The following is a 17,457-nucleotide window of genomic DNA, read 5'->3' as shown; positions in this document are numbered from 1 at the left end:
TCCGGGAGCTATTTTTACAAGATGCGTCAGCGGGCCGAGGCGGGAAGAGCCTGAGGCTCGGGGGCCCATTATCTGGGTGCGGGGCGGGAGGAGACGCCCAGGGCGATTTCGAAAGCTCTGAAAGGCGCGAAAGCGGCCCGCCGGGCTGGGCGGTCCACGCCCGACCCGGGGCGGGGCCGTCGGGGTGGGGCGGGGCGAGGATCCAAGAAGGGGCGGGGCCATCGGAAGGGGCGGGGTGAGGGCGGGGCCTCTGAGGGGCGGAGCCAGGCGCCCTCCCACCGCTGCAGGCTGGCGGCGGCGGCGGCGGCGGCGCGGGGACTGCGGGGACAGCCAGGCGGCCGCGCCGGCAGCGAAGCCCGGGGAAGCCCACGCCCCGCCTGCGCCTCCGAGGCGCGCCCTGGGAGTGGGATTGGCCCCGCGGCGGCGCCGCCCAGGCAGAGGCGAGCGCTGGGCGCTCGGAGCCCGGAACCGGCAGCAGAGGAGAGCCAGGGCAGCGGCTGGAGCGCGGGGGCGCGGCCGGAGGAAGCCGCAGAGAGCCGGGACCGGCAGGGGAGGGCGACGGGCGCGAGCAGCCCTCAGCGCCGCAGCGGAGGAGGCTTCGCGGGAGACAAAGCCCATCGAGAGAGAGGCGATGCCCGGCCGGCGCGGGCGCGGGGGTCGCGGCGTCTGAGCGCGCCGAGCCGTGCGCTCCGGGGACTCCGAGCCCGGGCCGGTGCCGGCGGCTGAGGGCGGCAGGCGGGGCCCAGGTGCGCCCGCCCGCGTCGGGCCCGTAACTGCTCCGGAGGGCGGGGGGCGGCGCCCTCCCGCCGCAGCCGCAGTGGCCGGCGCCGCAGCGAGGAGCCATGGGCAACATCTCCTCCAACATCTCGGCCTTCCAGTCTCTGCACATCGTCATGCTGGGCTTGGACTCGGCCGGCAAGACTACGGTGCTCTACCGGCTCAAGTTCAACGAGTTCGTGAACACCGTGCCCACCATCGGCTTCAACACGGAGAAGATCAAGCTGAGCAACGGCACGGCCAAGGGCATCAGCTGCCACTTCTGGGACGTGGGCGGCCAGGAGAAGCTTCGGCCGCTGTGGAAGTCCTACAGCCGCTGCACGGACGGCATCATCTACGTGGTGGACTCGGTGGACGTGGACCGGCTGGAGGAGGCCAAGACGGAGCTGCACAAGGTGACCAAGTTCGCCGAGAACCAGGGCACGCCGCTGCTGGTCATCGCCAACAAGCAGGACCTGCCCAAATCGCTGCCCGTGGCGGAGATCGAGAAGCAGCTGGCGTTGCACGAGCTCATCCCGGCCACCACCTACCACGTCCAGCCGGCGTGCGCCATCATCGGCGAGGGCCTCACCGAGGGCATGGACAAGCTCTACGAGATGATCCTGAAACGCAGGAAGTCCCTCAAGCAGAAGAAGAAGCGGTAATGCGCCGGACGGCGACGTTCCGGAGCTAGGCGCGGGGAGCGAGCGAGTCCGGAATGAATGAATGAAAGGCTGGGTGGCCCGCGCGCCCGCGAACAAAGACAGCGAACCAAAGCGACGCTTCGAATTTTTAAAGCGGAGTCTCTGCACCCACATGCAGGACTGGTGACTTAACCTGGGTATGTAGGCAAGCTGGCCAGCCTGCGCTCGACCTGCCCTCCACCCCCAGCTCAGGGGTCCTTTTGTCTGAACGCCGGAGCTACTCAGGGGGTGGGGGACCCGGCTGGGGAGTGGACGTGCAGGTCCCACCATCCGCCCTGCTGGCCCAGGTTGGAAGGCTCAGATATCAGAGACAAAAGCGATTTCCTCCTACTCCAGCGGGGCCAGAAGTTCAGGCTTCCCCGCCCTCACTGGGGATCGCACCTGTGAGCTACCTGAGGTATGCGGTTCCCAGAACCCCGGGAGTTCCCATCTGGGGGCACGGTGGCAGTGGGAGGTGCTGGGGGGATAGCCTCTCCTTGGGCTGTGAAAGCTGGATAATTTTGTGTCACAGGGCAGGCCCCTGTGAAAATCCATTTGCCCTGCTCTGGGCCCAAACGAGGTGGTGGTTTGGGCCATCAGAGGACTCCGTGGAACAGTACCGCAGCCGGAAGGCGCGGGGCGCTGCGCTGGCCTGGGCTGGGGGATGGCCGCGAAGAACGCCCCTTTCCTGGTGCTTTGTGGTAGCTTAAGAAGACCAGTTTTGTTGAGAACTGCTTTTCAGCCTGGAATCAGACATCTTCCAGATGGTTTGGACCCTGTCCATGTGTAGGTCATTATCACACAAAGAGACCAATAAAAAAAAATTAAAACCCAGAAACTGTTGGAGGTGGTGGCAAATGATGCATTTACTCTTTGCAGAATAGTTAAAGGTGTTTAAAGGGTAAGACTCCTGACGTCAATGCTGGATGGGGTGTGTGTAGATACAGTGCTATGTAATCGGCATACATTTCTAGACCCATATGTGTGGAATCTTCAATATATTTTTTTTTTAGCCTGCTGATTGGTTTGTGTGAACACACCAGCTGCAGATGCGTGCTGAATGACAAGCGGGTTTTGGCACCGGACGTCTCTTGTATTCCTAACCGCTTGATGATGGGTTATGGTTTTCAGACATTTTTTTTTTTTCCTTAAAAAAAATCTGCTACGAATGAATGAATACTCCCCATAGAAATGCTCAATTTAGGGGAAAAAGAAGACTTTGCCCTTTTAGATCCCTTTAAGCTGCAAGTGGCGATATGTTCAAATTTCTAATTTGGTTCATTGTGGCCTATCTGCTTTAAGTATTTTCATTGCAAATGTCTCCTTAGAGTATTTGATGTTACACACCAACAGACAAAAGTCCACCTTGTTGCAAAAGCCGACCTCATTGCATGGATTTCAAGGCGAGGGAAAAGCACAAGGAGGTCCTTCCTGATTCTTGCTTGTGGAAACTGGTTGCAGAGCAAATGCAGACGCGGTGAGCGCTGGGGATGAAAGAAAGCGTGTGACGTAATGGTCACCTGTCCTCAGGCTCCTCACAGTTTACTTGAAAGAGGCTTTGGAAATAAAGTGAAAGAAGAAGAAATACCTATTTTTAATAATGTAATTTAAAAAATCCTTTATAATCAGGACTGAGTCTTGGTTTGCAGAAGCTGTCATTCTCCCCCAAACACAGTATCAAAAGGGAAACTTACACTTACTGTGTGATTTTGATTTCTTCTTTAAACCCATGTTTACAGATAGGATTATGTCTGTCCGTCCCCCACCCCGGTCCACGAACAATGATAAATTTCTTGTGTGAAGGAGGCCTGTAGAAATTGGGCATGGTCATGCGTGAGCATGTGAGTTAGTCAAATTATAAATCCATGCCTATAAATAAATCCCTGCACTCAAAGTGAATTTAAGAACCAGAGGTAGTAGTCCTGGCTTCCTGCTTGATCCAGTTCCCCTATGAAATATTTTAAAAGAGGATACCTAGCAGTCCATCCTTCTTTTCTCTTTTGTCAGTGTATTTGGTACCCCTCCAACGCTGGTCTTTTTGTAGAAACTCAGTAGAGAAAATATAGCTGAGCAGTGTTGAAAAGCCTGCAAGGTTTCAGTTTACATATCGACAGCATAGTCACTGATTTCTAAATGGGCTGGTCCCGTCATCTGAAGATCCTGTAAAGAATTATTAAAAGAAAAAAAAAATCCATCTTTCTTTATTTTCTTCACATGCAACAATTTCTTAAGCACTTTGACATTTTGGTAGTTCCACACTATTGAGAGAATAATATATTTATTTTGTGACATTGCAGATGCCAAATACTGTAACCTTCTCGTGCTGACAATATTTTGGTCCAAGATCACTGTTCAGATCCTGTCATGCTTTACCAATGATGCAAAATGACTTTTTTTTTTTTTTTTTGCATTCTCAATACTTAAGGGTGCGGTCAACTGTTAGTAATTGTGCAGTAAAGCTCTGTGGTGTATCAGCCAATAGTTGAGTCTCAGTTGATATCTGTAGTGTTTACCCTAATGATAGCCCGTTTCATCTCTGACCAATGGGGGCAGGAAGCACAGGCTAAATTACCTTGGAGTGGTCACCTGGGAGATCCCTCCAGCGTACCTGTCAGTGATTTATTATGCCTCCTGCTCTTCGGAGAATGAATGGGGTCCACATAGAGGAACTTGGCCTCCCCACAGAAGCTTTTCAAATGTTTTCTGATAGACACAGGGAGGCCAGCTTTGTTTCACAACAATTCTCTTCACAGATTCTCTGTCATGGTGTTGGGACTATGTCTCCTGGTTTGTTTCCATTTGTACTGCTGTAATTCTTTGTCCTGATCATCCCCCTCTTTGGGTTCCCGTTTCCTTTTATATGCGTATATGATGCTGTGAACAGAAATAAATTATTTATACAATCAAACGTTTGGGGAAATCGTCTGTGGATGGTTTTTCAAGTTGCCTCTGTTTATTTCTAGGCCTGAGTGGAGGGATGGATCACAGTATGGTCGCTGCTGTCTAAATGGGGTCCAGGGCTGGATGAATCATCTCTGCTCTTTTGGTTTAAATGTCTAGCTCTGCCCTGGGTGGAGGATTTAGAGGCTCAGATGCAGGAGTCTGTGTGCCTGTCCCCCTTAAGATGCCTGTCAGTGGTCCTAACACATTCTTTTCGGAAAATGACCTCAACACCCAGCCAGCCCCAAGCCTCTCCATTATTAAAAAAGGTTGTGATTGTTAATTGCTTCAAAGATATGCTCTGATTATGTGAAATTGGAAATATCTATGTCCTATTATGATGGCATACTAGTCACCACCCTGCTCAACGTCTTGGGTGCTCTCTTGGTATCTAGGCTGAGTCCATCACCCTTGAATCCATCAGAGAGACTCCCTTAAATCGTCAGTGTAGTGAGACCACCATGCTCTGTACATACCAGCGAGAAAAGGTCCACTTTCTAAAGAAAAGATGGTTGGGCCAGAATCAGTAGACTTTCTGACAGTTTCTAAGCGTAGCTCATAGAGGCCATTGGCAGGTACTAAGCAACAAAACTAATTGGTTTTGGAACCTAAAAGATCCAGTTTCAAATTCTGACCCATGCTCAGGACCCCATGATTTGTCAAAGTTCCTAGCCTTTGGGCCTCAATTTTTTTTCCCATCTGTAAAATGGGCTTATAATGACTATTGGGAGGATGAAACATGATAATAGTGTATGTGACATGCTTGTAAAGTACCTAAGCCAGGCTTGACTTTTATCGTTCACTTTGCAATAGAAGGTAAAGTTTAGGAGCCAAATTACACCAGGAGGGCACACGTGCCATTTCTAAATACTGAAACTTGAAAAGTGCTTAAAGGAGTAAAAATATTAGAAGTCAAAAGAAGCAAAATTTGAACCTCGCCCCTTTTTTTTGGTGCAAACTTGATTTAAGAGAAATCTCTGGGGAGCCAGGTGACTCTTGGTGCTTAGATGATATTGTTCATTTTATGTTTTCCAGGAAAGTAAGCACACACGCACTGACCCCCTAACAGCTGATAAGGCTAATTTTAGTCCTAAGCAACCGCCTTGCTTTCCTTGATTTGACTTTCCCCCCAGAGTTTCAGCTCTTCACTAGTATGAGGGGTGGACAGTGGGTGTCTCGAGTTATTGTTTTTCTGCCTTTCCTTTTGTCTCCAGGTCCTGTGCCCTTGGAATGATTCTGTACCAACATCATAGGCTGTTTTGATGTCACATTTTGTCACATTTGTATGGTAGTAAAGTACAAATTGTGTGCAAAAAGCAGAAGATGAAATCATCCAAAAAAGTCAGGATACCCCAAAACTTGATCCCCTTGGATTTCCCAGCTCTCCACCCATCCAGCTAGCCTCTCCTCTTTCCTCCTCTACTGCCAGTGCATATCTGATGTCCACGCTTTGGCCTTGACCTGAGACAACCTGAAGGCACTTCTGTTTTCAGATGTGTATCTTATCTTGAAATCAGCCTTCTCCTTCAGGTTCTCCTGGCTCAGTTGAAATCTTTTTTTAAATGGAATTTGCACAAGACATTAGAGCACTTTATGCATTTGTTTTGCACAATTTCTGAACTTCAGAATGGAGTAGCTCCAGCTGCTAAAAGCAAAGTGCAAACTGAGGGTATCTGAGAAACGGTCGTGTTGCTTCTTCCCCAAGATGAGAAGTGAGAATGAAAGAGCTGTGTGGTTTAACCACACCTAAGTTTTCAGAACATGCAGTGGCGTTTCTTTGAATGATCTGAACTTCTGTGCTGTGATCTTCTCATTGTGTGACAGCAAAGCATGAACGAAATAACCAAAACAAGTCATTGTTTAACTCATCTATAGCATGGCTTTGAGAAGTCAAGCATCCCTCTTGCATTGTTTAATGAAAATTGTTCTCACATAGTTATGTTAAGAACAGCTCTCTTTCTATTCCCGTCAGTCTTATGTGATCATGGTAAAGGGGCTTCCCAGGTGACTCAGTCTTAGGGAATCCACCCGCCAATGAAGGAGATGCAAGAGACACAGGTTTGATCCCTGGATTGGGAAGATCCCCTGGAGAATAAAATGGCAACCTACTTCGGGATTCTTGTTTGGAAAATCCCATGGACAGAGGAGCCTGCTGGGCTATTGTCTAGGGGGTCACAGAAAGCCAGACATAACAGAGCAACTAAACAACAATAAGTCATGGTAAAAGGCACTGTCAAGCTTTACTGAGCACTTAATATGTCCTGGGCACCATCCCCATGCTGAGTTTTATCTGCTTCAGGTTTTTTCCTCCAAAGAGCCCTAAGAGATCAATTCATGCATCAAATAAATTAACCCAAGTTGAAGTTCTAAGGTCCCTGAGACCCTGAGGCTGAGCCCTCAGAAGCTCCCAAGCCTGCCACTTGCGGAGCAGAAGGAAGCTGGGACCGTGCATCACGGAGAAGAGAGTGGAGGCTGTATCACCATCTGCAGCATCACCCGCCTGTATCCTCCTGTCATGGGGGGTCCACCACATCCCACCCCCTCCCCAGAATCCCCACAACTCACAGTGACAGGGCTGGCCCCAAGCTCAGTGCCTTGTCTTCCCATCTTAGACTTCACAGCCCAGTGTCTAGAAAAACACAATCCCTCTTGTACCAGGCTCTCCATCCTTAAAGAATTTTCTTTCCAGTGTTACTTTCAAGAAACTGGAAACTGTGTTGTACAACTTTCTTTCTGGTATTACTTTCAATAAACTGTGCTGGGGGCAATGACTCCCTGCTTTACACCAGGAGGGGCATTTATATACTACAGGGGATGGACCCTGGGCAGGGGGTGTTGGTGTTCCAACATTGGGGTCTGAGTCAGCTAACCTCTCAACCTAGACTTCCCCACCCCCCTCACCGCTACCCCCGCCTCCACTACCCAGCAAGGCTGGGAATATCTGCCCTGCCCAGCCTTCAGGGCGACTCTAAAGATAAAATGAGATAATAGAAAGCACTGTCCAACTGGCAAGGCAAGTTGAGACGCCTGCAAAGTTTGCATGTTCTGCTTGGATGGGGCCCCCTTCTCTCCAGCCTGGCTCCCAGGGGTTGTTTTGCGCCTGCTGCTCTGTACAAGCCCAGTATCACTGACTCCCTCCTCATTCCCACTGATATGAGAACTTCCACCTCACAGAGTCAACCAAACGAGATTTCAAGAAGGAAAGCCTCTCTCCCTGGGAGATTCCAGACATAGAGCTTTTAGTGGAAGTTTCCATTAAGGGACTCTGAGGAACCATAAGCCTCCTTACAGCTCTCATTGGCAGAATTCTCACCATTTCTGATTATTTTTATTTCCTGAAACACCAACTCCCTGTGCAATTAATTTCAATGCCCATGTCTCATAAAAGCCAAAATAATTTCAGTGTATAATTTAAAAGTCATCATGATAAGTACTGACAACTGCAACAGTATACTTCACAAGTATATGTGTGGATCCATTATTACATAGATGAAATGTTGCATTGCTATGTAATTTGAAATGTGCCGTATGCCATATGCATCATGTAAAAAATGCTGTTAAAAACAACATCCACCAACAACTGTGATGTCCATTGTGTGGAGGACACTCCACTCTTGGGTACCAGGGAGACTTGTTCTATGGTTCTTGTCCTCAGAGGTCTGATATTCTAGATGGTGAATCAGGGCTAAACTATAGGAGGTATTTGACTCCTATGTGAAACGTCCTTCAGTCTTACCGAAGTCATCAATCCAACCGTGGTCACATTTTTCATGCCACCCAAGCCTAGAAGTAGAGCTAGAAATAAGAACCCATTACTCTGTGTTCTGATGCATGTAATTTGAAGACCTTCAGTTTTCCATCAGTATCCTTCTCCAGCTCTTTCTGAGATTCCCTGGGGGAGCGAGGGGCAGGTGGGCACTGTTCTCAGGACCACTGCCTCCTCCATCTTCTCCTTTCCTGCCCCAATCTCTTGTCTGTTTCATAGACCTTCTGGAATCAAGGATCAGCATGGTGGCCCCCAAGACTGTGGACCCTACGCATGTCACCCCATTCTCTGTGTCCAACAGACATTTCAGTGCATGCTTCCTTAGGGTCTACTGTTTGTAAGGGACTCAGACACGGGAGAGCCTGGGGACTGAGTGGCTGGCCCTGGGCAGTCTCAGAATCCCCCTTGTCTGGCACTGACCTCTCTTGGGTATCTCAGCCCTCTAGTCCCCTCCATTCTAGTTCTTCCCAGGAGAAACACCACAACTGGCTAGAAATCCTGGGAAAATGTGAATCCTAGGGTGGACCCCCAGGAACCTAGAAACAAATGGGTGATCTGTCTTGGAATCAGGTTGCTCCTATAAAATTGGAATTTCCTGCAGAAATTTTGAAAATGACCACTTTTTTCTGAAATGACTGTAAGTCAATTCTACTTTTTCTGCATCTGTTTGAGTAGTCAGGATGATGAGGTGAATGGTTTAAGAGTCTGATTTAAGGTAAACGCTATGAAGCCAACACTCTGGGTCACCCACACACATCCATGCCTCTGTCCTCTTTCTTGCTGGTGGACCTCAATATTCCTTGGGAGACATCCTCTGCCTCATGGCTATGTGCTCAGAGAAAGTGACCCTACACCCAGTTTAAGGGGAGATTGTTTTGAACAATGAATTTTATCCAGTCTTCTGGTCCATGATTTGCTTAGAAAGGGTCATGTGACATGATTCTGACCAATAAGACTAGAAGAAAAGTCTTTTTGGAAAGGAGTAAATCGATGGGCTTTGGGAATTTTGTCTTATGTTTTAAAATTAAATGCAGATACCATGTAGCTCTACTTTGCTGCTTCTGAACATCAGTGAATAAAGATGCAATGGCTACAGCCATCTTGACACCATGAGGAGAGCCAGCCCATACATTGAAGATGGCAGAAGGGAAATATACAAGGAATCTGGGTCTTAGATGATGTCACTGAACTGTTGAGATAACCAACTCTGGCTCTGCCCAACTGCAGGACTTATAGTTCTATAAACAAAAAAATCACCCTTCACTTGAGATTTCAACTACCTGCAGCTACAAATCCTCAACTGAGAAGCTCCATCAGATACCATAATCAGCCCTTGATGGCACAAAATATCTAGGCTACCCACAAGAGCTGCTCTGTGAGAGAAACTGCTCCATCACTTTTGTGCCAATAGATTGCAAGCAGATTGAAACCTGCCTGGATTGGCCCTGGCTCGGGGAATGGAAGGCTGACCAGCTTGGCTCAGCTCCTGGTTTAACAAATACCACCAGGGAGCCAAGGACATTCCAGACAGGAGAGTGTGGCACACCTTGAAAGTAATTTAGAATAAGAGCTGAGAACATCATCACACATTAAGCCCTTTACCAGCACTCATTCAAAAGAAGCGATTAGCATAATATTAATTGCTACCATTCAAGGAATGTTTGTTTTATGCTAGACAATGAATTAAGCACCTTACAGAGTCATTTCCTTTAATTATCTCTGAAAGACTATGAGGTTCATCCTGCCGGCACTGCTGCCTGCCTTCCATAGACAGACGGACAGACAGACAGATGGATAGATGGATAATCACAGTAACAGTGACCACCAATGGAGGGCCAAGTCCTGAACTAAACACATTAGGCAGATGTCCTATTTGCATCTCACAATAAATATTATGGGATAGGGACCATTTGTGTCACCACCCTCATTTCACAGATGTGGAAACTGCCTGGAGATGCTGGGAGTCTGGGCAGGGTAACAGCCATAAAGCAGAATGAGACTTGGATCCGGGCAGGCTGACTGCGGAACCTGTGTGCCTACCCCGAGGCAGTCCGGCAGAGCCCAGAGCTGGGGCCTTGAGCTTGGTAGATGTTCCAGAATATCTGTGAAATCAAAGAACTCATAATTGCTGGAAGGTCTCCACCATGGCGGCTCAGAAAGATGGGGCGAAGGCTCCCCAAACCAATGCCTCTCAAAGGTAATGCACACACCGCTTACCTAGGGCGCCTGTTACATTCCAGAAAATGCAGCCATCTGCCCCATGAAGTGAATTATCGCCAGCACTCTGCCAGCATGTGGTCCCGCGAGGGGCACAGCCACGCTGGCTGGTTGCAGTGCGACCCCAGGTGTGTACCTGAGACCTCAGCGCAGCGTGGGGTTCAATCTGTCACATTTCAGGATGACTTTCAGTAGCCACAACCTCCCTGGTGTCTAAGAGGATCCATACAAGTCACAGAATATTAAGACACTTGATGGATACCTGCATGGCAGTGGGGATGCAGCGTCCCAGGAGGCAGCTCACAGCTCATGCCTACTCCTTACTGAGTGATCCCTCTTGCTTCCTTGCATCCTCACGGGGCAGAACCTCTGTGTTCCCTGTGTGCTCCCAAGCTTGGATTGAGGGGGGCCCTGCTACAGATCCTCCCCAAAGTAACTTGAGGGAAAAGGGGGCCATTCTGAGAGCCTGTCCCTTCTTCACGACCTCACCTACCTCTGATTCCAAGATGCGAACAGCTGGAGAGAAAGTAGTTACACCTCTTCCAGTAAAGTCATGCTGGTACCAGCTGTGACATGAGCTACATGGAAACCTCTGCTTCATCGGGCCACCGAGATTCTAGAGTTGATTTACTGATTGAAAACTGGCTATTATGAGTCCCTTATACCATCCCCCAAGCTTCCCTGGTGCCTCGGTGGTAAAGAACACACCAGCCATTGCAGGAGACACTGGTTCCATCCCGTGCTTGGGAAGATTCCCTGGAGAAGGAAATGGCAACCCATTCTCTTACCTGAGAATTCCCATGGACAGAGGAGCCTGGTGGGCTACAGTCCATGGGGTTGCAAAGAGTCGGATACAATTTAGTGACTAAATAGCAGCAATACCACCATTCCTCCCACTACCACCACCTCAAGAACCCACAACACATGATGAGCAGCTGGTTGTCAGGAAAGTTGGTGACCGTGAGCCTGCACATGCACGATTCCCTCTAGATTTTGGGGCTTGGTTCTCAGGGGTCTTGTTCAGGCCCCTTCTCTTTCTGACTCTGTTTCACAGAATGCATCTGCCTGTGGTCGTCCTAATCTTTTGGCATCAAGAGCAATGCCTCTGCAAGGTCAGCATCAGGTAAGCATCAAGTTTATTTAAAGTCTAAGTGTCCCTAGAAGGTGGATATAATTATACCCTGGCTGCAATATGAGGCAAAGGTTAAAGGGCGGGCTGGGGGTCAGTGCATGGTAACTGTCTTGGGAGGTGTTTTAGGATTCTGGGGCTGCTGTAATCAGCGGCCACAATCTGGGTGGCTGAAAGTGATAGAAACTTACCTCCCACAGTTCCGGAGGCCAGAAGTCTGAGATCACGGCGTTGTGAACGTTAGTTCCTTCTGGAAGGTCTGAGGAAGGATCTGTTCCATGCCTTCTTCCAGCTCCTGGAGGTTGCCAGCCACCCTCAGCATTCCCAGACTTGTAGGTGCATTGCTCTAGTCTTTGCCTCCGTCTTCACTCGGCTGTCTCCTCTGTGTGTCTTCTCCCCTTCCCTTCCCTAAAAAGGACACTTGTCACGGCACTTAAGGTCTAGCCTAATCAGGATGATCTCATCTCAAGATCCATGATTACATCCGAAAGACCCTTTTTCCAAATAAGTCCCTAGTCACAGCTCCTGGGTGGACACCTCTTTTAGAGGGTCACCATTGGACCCCATAAGAGAAGGCAGTGAGAAGAAGCATATTCCCAGAGGAATTATGGAAATATTGACTGACCTCGGAGTTCCCTGGCTTCCCTGGTGGCTCAGATGGTAAAGCGTCTGCCTGCAATGTGAGAGACCCAGGTTCGATCCCTGGGTTGGGAAGATCCTCTGGAGAAGGGCATGGCAACTCACTCCAGTATTCTTGCCTGGAGAATTCCATGGACGGTGGAGCCTGGTGGGCTACAGTCCATGGGGTTGCAGAGTCGGACACGACTGAGCAACTTCACTTTCGGAGCTCTGTACACTGAGGGGACTTCAGGTGACTCCTGCCCATTTCATGTAAGCATCTCCTGTTCAAGTTACACTCAGTACGGCCAGGGCAGTCACCCTCCTGTAAGTCTCTGGCAGGGCCTCACCTGTCTTGAGGGATGCTCAGCCCAGCACACAGCTGCCATTGTCCGTTTCTGTGTGTTTAAAGGAGCCTAATTGTTGTTGTTCAGTCTCTCAGTCTGACTCTTTTGTGACCCCATGAGCTGTAGCCTGCCAGGCTCTTCTGTCCATGGGATTCTCCAGGCAAGAACACTGGAGTGGGTTTCCATTTCCTCCTCCAGGGGATCTTCCCTCCCCAGGGATCGAACCCACATCTGCTATTCTGCAGGCTGATTCTTTACTGCTGTGCCATCAGGGAAGCCAAAAGGAGCCTAATACAGAGCACCACTGTTTGAAGGAAAGGTAGACAATATATTTCCCTAGTGGGGGAAGGAAGGCCGCCTCCCTGACCCTCGGGGCTGTCAAACACCTGGGACTTTTGTTAAGAAGCTTTTTGCCCAAACAGGTGGCACGAGTGGTAAAGAACCCACCTGCCAATGCAGGAGACGAAAGGGACACGAGTTCAATCCCTGGGTGGGGAAGATCCCCTGGAGGAGGAAATAGCAACCCTGCTCCATTATTCTTGCCTGAAAAATTCCACAGACAGAGGAGCCTGGCAGGCCACAGTCCAGGGGATCTCAGTTGGACACCGCTGAGTAGCAGAGCACACACACAGCTAAACCCCCCAAGTGCAGAAGGCAAGTGGGACCCACCCTCTGTATGCCTTGGGATGCTGGCTCTCAGTTCCCCATGGAAGGGAATGGACCTCAGGGTCTCATTGTGAGTTTTGCTGATGGAATTCTACGTAAACCTACGAGACGCTGTTGAGGTGCTGTGATGATTACAAAAGAACAGAAGAAGCAGGCAGCCATATGCTCTCGACTGAATGTGATGCTCTTTTGATATTTGAATATCAGTCAAGGAGGACCTCCCAGTTCACCGTCCTAGTCAATAAATACCCGTGTCCTGTGGATTTCTGACTGTCTGAGCCTCCTGCTGTGTTGGTAATGGTTTCTCTCATTCAGCCCTCACAATGGTGGGTCCAGGGCAGAAGAGAGGTGCTGCTGGTGACTTAAGGCCCCTTAGATGGTCATAGAAGCATCAGCTGGGCTGAGGCCATCTCCATGGTCCGAGTGGCTGGGATCAGCCAGAGTGTGCATCTTGCTTGAAGATGGGGGCCAGAGTGGTGAGGGAAAGCAGTCGTGTGGGCAGGAAGTTTCTGCTGATGGCTTCGGGTTAATATGGCACCAAGGCAGTGCTGATGCAGTCAGGCTCCAGAGCCCAGTATCACAGAGGCAAAAGAAGAACAGATGCTGAGCACCCTCTGAAGTCTGCTGACGTCCCAGCTCCCTCAGGTGCAGGGAAATCTGGGGTAGTAACAACAGCCACCTCTGATTATGGCCTTATTATGTCAGGAACTCACTAAACACTTTGTGCTTTTATTTCGCTTCATCTTGGCAGCAGCCCTGGAGCTGGTATCTTAGTCAGGCCTCTCTCTATGACGAGAAACAAAGGTCAAGTTCAGGTGTGGATACTACATGGGGTTGTTGAGAGAACTGGAGGAAGAACCACAGAAACGAGAGAATCCCCTAGAGCCTGGGGGCCAGAAAATACCGAGTCACCATCAACACACACCCCCATTTCTGCTCCGTCTACCTGTTGACTTTCTTCTCTTTCACAGTGGAGAGTTCTTAAATGCAATGAAAAAGCAGGCAACTTTGGATTCCACCCCAAAGTTTCTCCAATTGTCCTTAAAGCGTAGATTTTGGAGAAAGATACTCTGTTGTCCTACTTGCATTTGGGGCTAAGTCTAGGACAAGCGGGCACTAATGAAAGTGAGGCTGTTGGTGCAAGGAGTGGAGGGAGGTACTAGAAAAACGCCCAGCACAGGTAGGTATTGCCATCGCCCTGGAGCGGCGAGGCTCCGAGGCGTGGAGGGGCCACGTGGCTTGCACAGGGGCGTGGACCCAGGTGTGCGTGACTCCACAGCGTGGCTCTCACCCCACCATGCAGGTCTTTGGACAGTGCCTGCTACTGTCTCCCAGGCACAGGCTCCTGGGAAAGCCTGTTTGGAGACGAGTGGATGAGCGCAGGAGTGATGTTTAAAACAGTGAACAACTGGTATGGTTTTGGAGTTGCATTCATTATCTAGTGCTTCTGTAATAAATCATCAAAACCTCATTGGCTTCAAACCGCACAAACTTATTATCTAATGGTTTTAGAGGTCAGATAGCCCCGAATTGGTCTTGCTGGGCTGAAACCCAGGTGTTGGCAGGACTGCCTTCCTTCCGCAGACTCCAGAAGTTGGCCTCTTCTGTTGGACTTCTCCGTGGACTCTCTGCCCTTTCTGGCTTCTAGACGACACCCATGTGCCTTGGCTCATAGTTCTTTCCTCCAATCAGTCTGATCTCTGCTTCGGTCATCACCCCTCCTTCTCTAACTCTGCCTTTCCTGTTTATGACTAAATGGGGCCACCAGGTTAGTGCAGAATCCTCTCCATGGAGGGTAGCATAGTCACAGGTTCTGGGGATTAGGAAGTGGCCATCTTTGGGGCCATTATCCCACCCACCACAGGCACTGACCAATCAGGGCCACGGAGGGGGTTGTGGGGGGTTGAGGGGGTTGGGGGGTGGCGTGGATTTGGAGCCTCTGCTAGGCAGGATGCTCCCTGGATCCTTGGCCTTGCTATATCCTGGGCAGGTCTGGGGGCAGTGGTCCTGCAAGGGGGATAGGGAACTTTGGCCAGGGGCTTTTGGGCAACAGGCATGAAAGTATTGGGTTGACCAAAAAGTTTGATCAGGTTTTTCATTAGATGTTAGAGACCAAATGAATGAACATTTTGACCAACACAATATTTTAGCAGTCTGGGGTGGCATGTTGAGACCCCTGAGGGTCAGCCTGGGTGACAGCCGACTTGCAGGGGTGTCTGTGGAATACAGCCACATACACCAGCTGGCAGGTGAGTGGATGGGGTCAGGTGACTGCAAAGGGAAGCCCTAGAATCTTCAGGAAGGAGGGTGGTGCTGAGTCTGGGGCAAGCTTGACACTGCTTCCCCTGGAAACGGGGGAGAGCAAGCCAGGCTACCCCAGGACTCGGGGGAGGGAGTTAGATGAGGCCAGTCACGGTTTAGGCTCGATCCAGGTGGCCAGGTCTGGGTGAGGGGTGTGGGAGGGGGAACAGAGAGCAAGGCGGGTCTGGATAGGAGAGGGGCCCACTCTCCAGACCTCTGGGGTCCTTTCAAGACCGGGACTCGTGGGGCCAGTGCGGCTTGGCTACTTAATGAACAGAGGGGCCCACATGTGAAAAACCAAGCAGAAAGTCATCTCTTGTCCTGAAAGCTGAAGATGAGCAGCTTCTGGAAGGAAGTTGATAGTGAGCCTGCATCCGTCCACCTGGCTGGTCAGACCCACTGAGATCCATCCAGGTAACGACAGTCTGTCCCCAGGGCAGTCATCAGCAGCTGCCAGGAGAGGCCCAGGCTGGGACTGTGAGCAGGGATTGATTCTACTGAAGGCTTGGGCTGGACACCTCTCCCTGGCCCACCCCCCTACCATCAGTCTGAGGTCCAGGGACTGAGGCAGAGCCTGCTTCACAGGCAGACAATTCCTGCAGCCACACTGGCCTCATGTTTAGAAGGACCCAAGAGTGGTCCAATAGTGTCCCCCAAAGATCCATGCCCTGACCCCCAGGACCCACGACCGTGAGCTTATATAGAAGCAGAGGTTTTGCAGAGGTGACTAAGTTAGAGATCTTGTGATGAAACCATCTTTGATTCAGTACTGAGGTCCTTATAAGACACAGTTGGGGGAGACTGAGATGCAGAGACAAAGAAGGAGGCCACGTGAGGATGGAGACAGAGACTGGAGTTGTGCAGTCCAAAGCCGAGGACCACCAGCCAACACAGGGAGCCGGGAGAGAAGCGTGGACTAGTGAGACCAACCACACTACTGACACTTTGATTTCAGATGACTTCTGGCCCCCAGAGCTCTGAGGGCATCCTGTTTCTGATGTTTTCCGCCCCTTAGTTTGTGGTCATTTGTGACATCAGCCATTGGAGACTAATACCGGTCCCAAGCTACTCTGGTGTTCCCGGGGATTGCTGCCTCGAAGCTCCTACTGCATTGGAACCAGGACTCCACGTGTTCACTTTGCTCTGGGTCCCACAGATGAAATAACTGGCCCTGGGCTGAGGTTTCCTCCGTCAGCAATCACACTACCCCTCCCCCAAACCTGCTCATCAGGACCTCTTCCTTGCAGTGAAGCGTCTCCAGGCATCTGGGTGGGCCTTCGATAACCTGTCTCAGCCCAACAGACCCGAAACCTTTTTATACTCTTCCAAGCGGGAGGAGTGCATGTGTGCGAAGTCTCTTCAGTCGTGTCCGACTCTCTGCAACCCCATGGACTGCAGCCCACCAGGCTCCTCTCTGTCCATTCCAGGCAAGAACCCTGAAGTGGGTTGCCAAGCCCTCCTCCAGGAGATCTTTCCAACCCAGGGGTTTAACCTGCGTTGTGTCTTACTTCAGGTTTTCTTTCCTTGGAGCCATCTGAGTGTCTGCCTCAGGGGTCATCTGAAGGAGACCATGGCTCTCCTGGTTTCTGATGGTTCACCAGGCTAAGCTACACGCACGCACCATGGAGAGACGGCTTCTGTTACTGCCCTCCAGACCTGTTGCCCAGGGCTGGGGGAGGCAGCCTGCCCTGGGTCTCCTGGGCACACGCTGTTCCCTCTAAGAGGTCCAAAGGAGTGTTTTCTTAGGGTGTTTATTGCTGTTTACATAAAAGGGACAAATGATCTATATTCTTTCTGTGAGAGCACTAGAAAATCTCTGTAAGAGACTGTTTTCAAAACGACTGATCTCCCGTTCATTTGAACTGGGTGCTATTGAGTATGGCGGCTTGTCCTGAGTTCCGTCCAGGGAAAGGCCGTGAGCAGCAGTCTTTGTTTTGAAAACTGACACCTCCAACTCTGCCTGCCTCGGTCATGGGTGGAGGTTGAGGTGAAGCTGTGCTGTCCTCCAGAGAAGGGCCAGGCAGCCTGGGAGTC

At 50.5% G+C, this 17,457-nt stretch overlaps 1 protein-coding gene across 1 annotated transcript; it reads left to right on the top strand.

Moving 5' to 3' along the window:
• Window positions 1-801: 801 nt before the first annotated feature.
• On the top strand, window positions 802-4,347 carry ARL4C (ADP ribosylation factor like GTPase 4C). The gene has a single exon (XM_043462051.1). The coding sequence runs from the start codon at window positions 843-845 to the stop codon at window positions 1,419-1,421; it is 579 nt and encodes a 192-aa protein (XP_043317986.1). The 5' UTR covers window positions 802-842; the 3' UTR covers window positions 1,422-4,347.
• The last annotated feature ends 13,110 nt before the right edge of the window (window positions 4,348-17,457 follow it).

Source organism: Cervus canadensis, chromosome 2 (assembly GCF_019320065.1).
Source record: "Cervus canadensis isolate Bull #8, Minnesota chromosome 2, ASM1932006v1, whole genome shotgun sequence".
Classification (NCBI taxonomy): domain Eukaryota; kingdom Metazoa; phylum Chordata; class Mammalia; order Artiodactyla; family Cervidae; genus Cervus; species Cervus canadensis.
The sequence above is the reverse complement of the archived record's forward strand: the minus strand, read 5'-3'. Positions and strand labels throughout refer to the sequence as shown.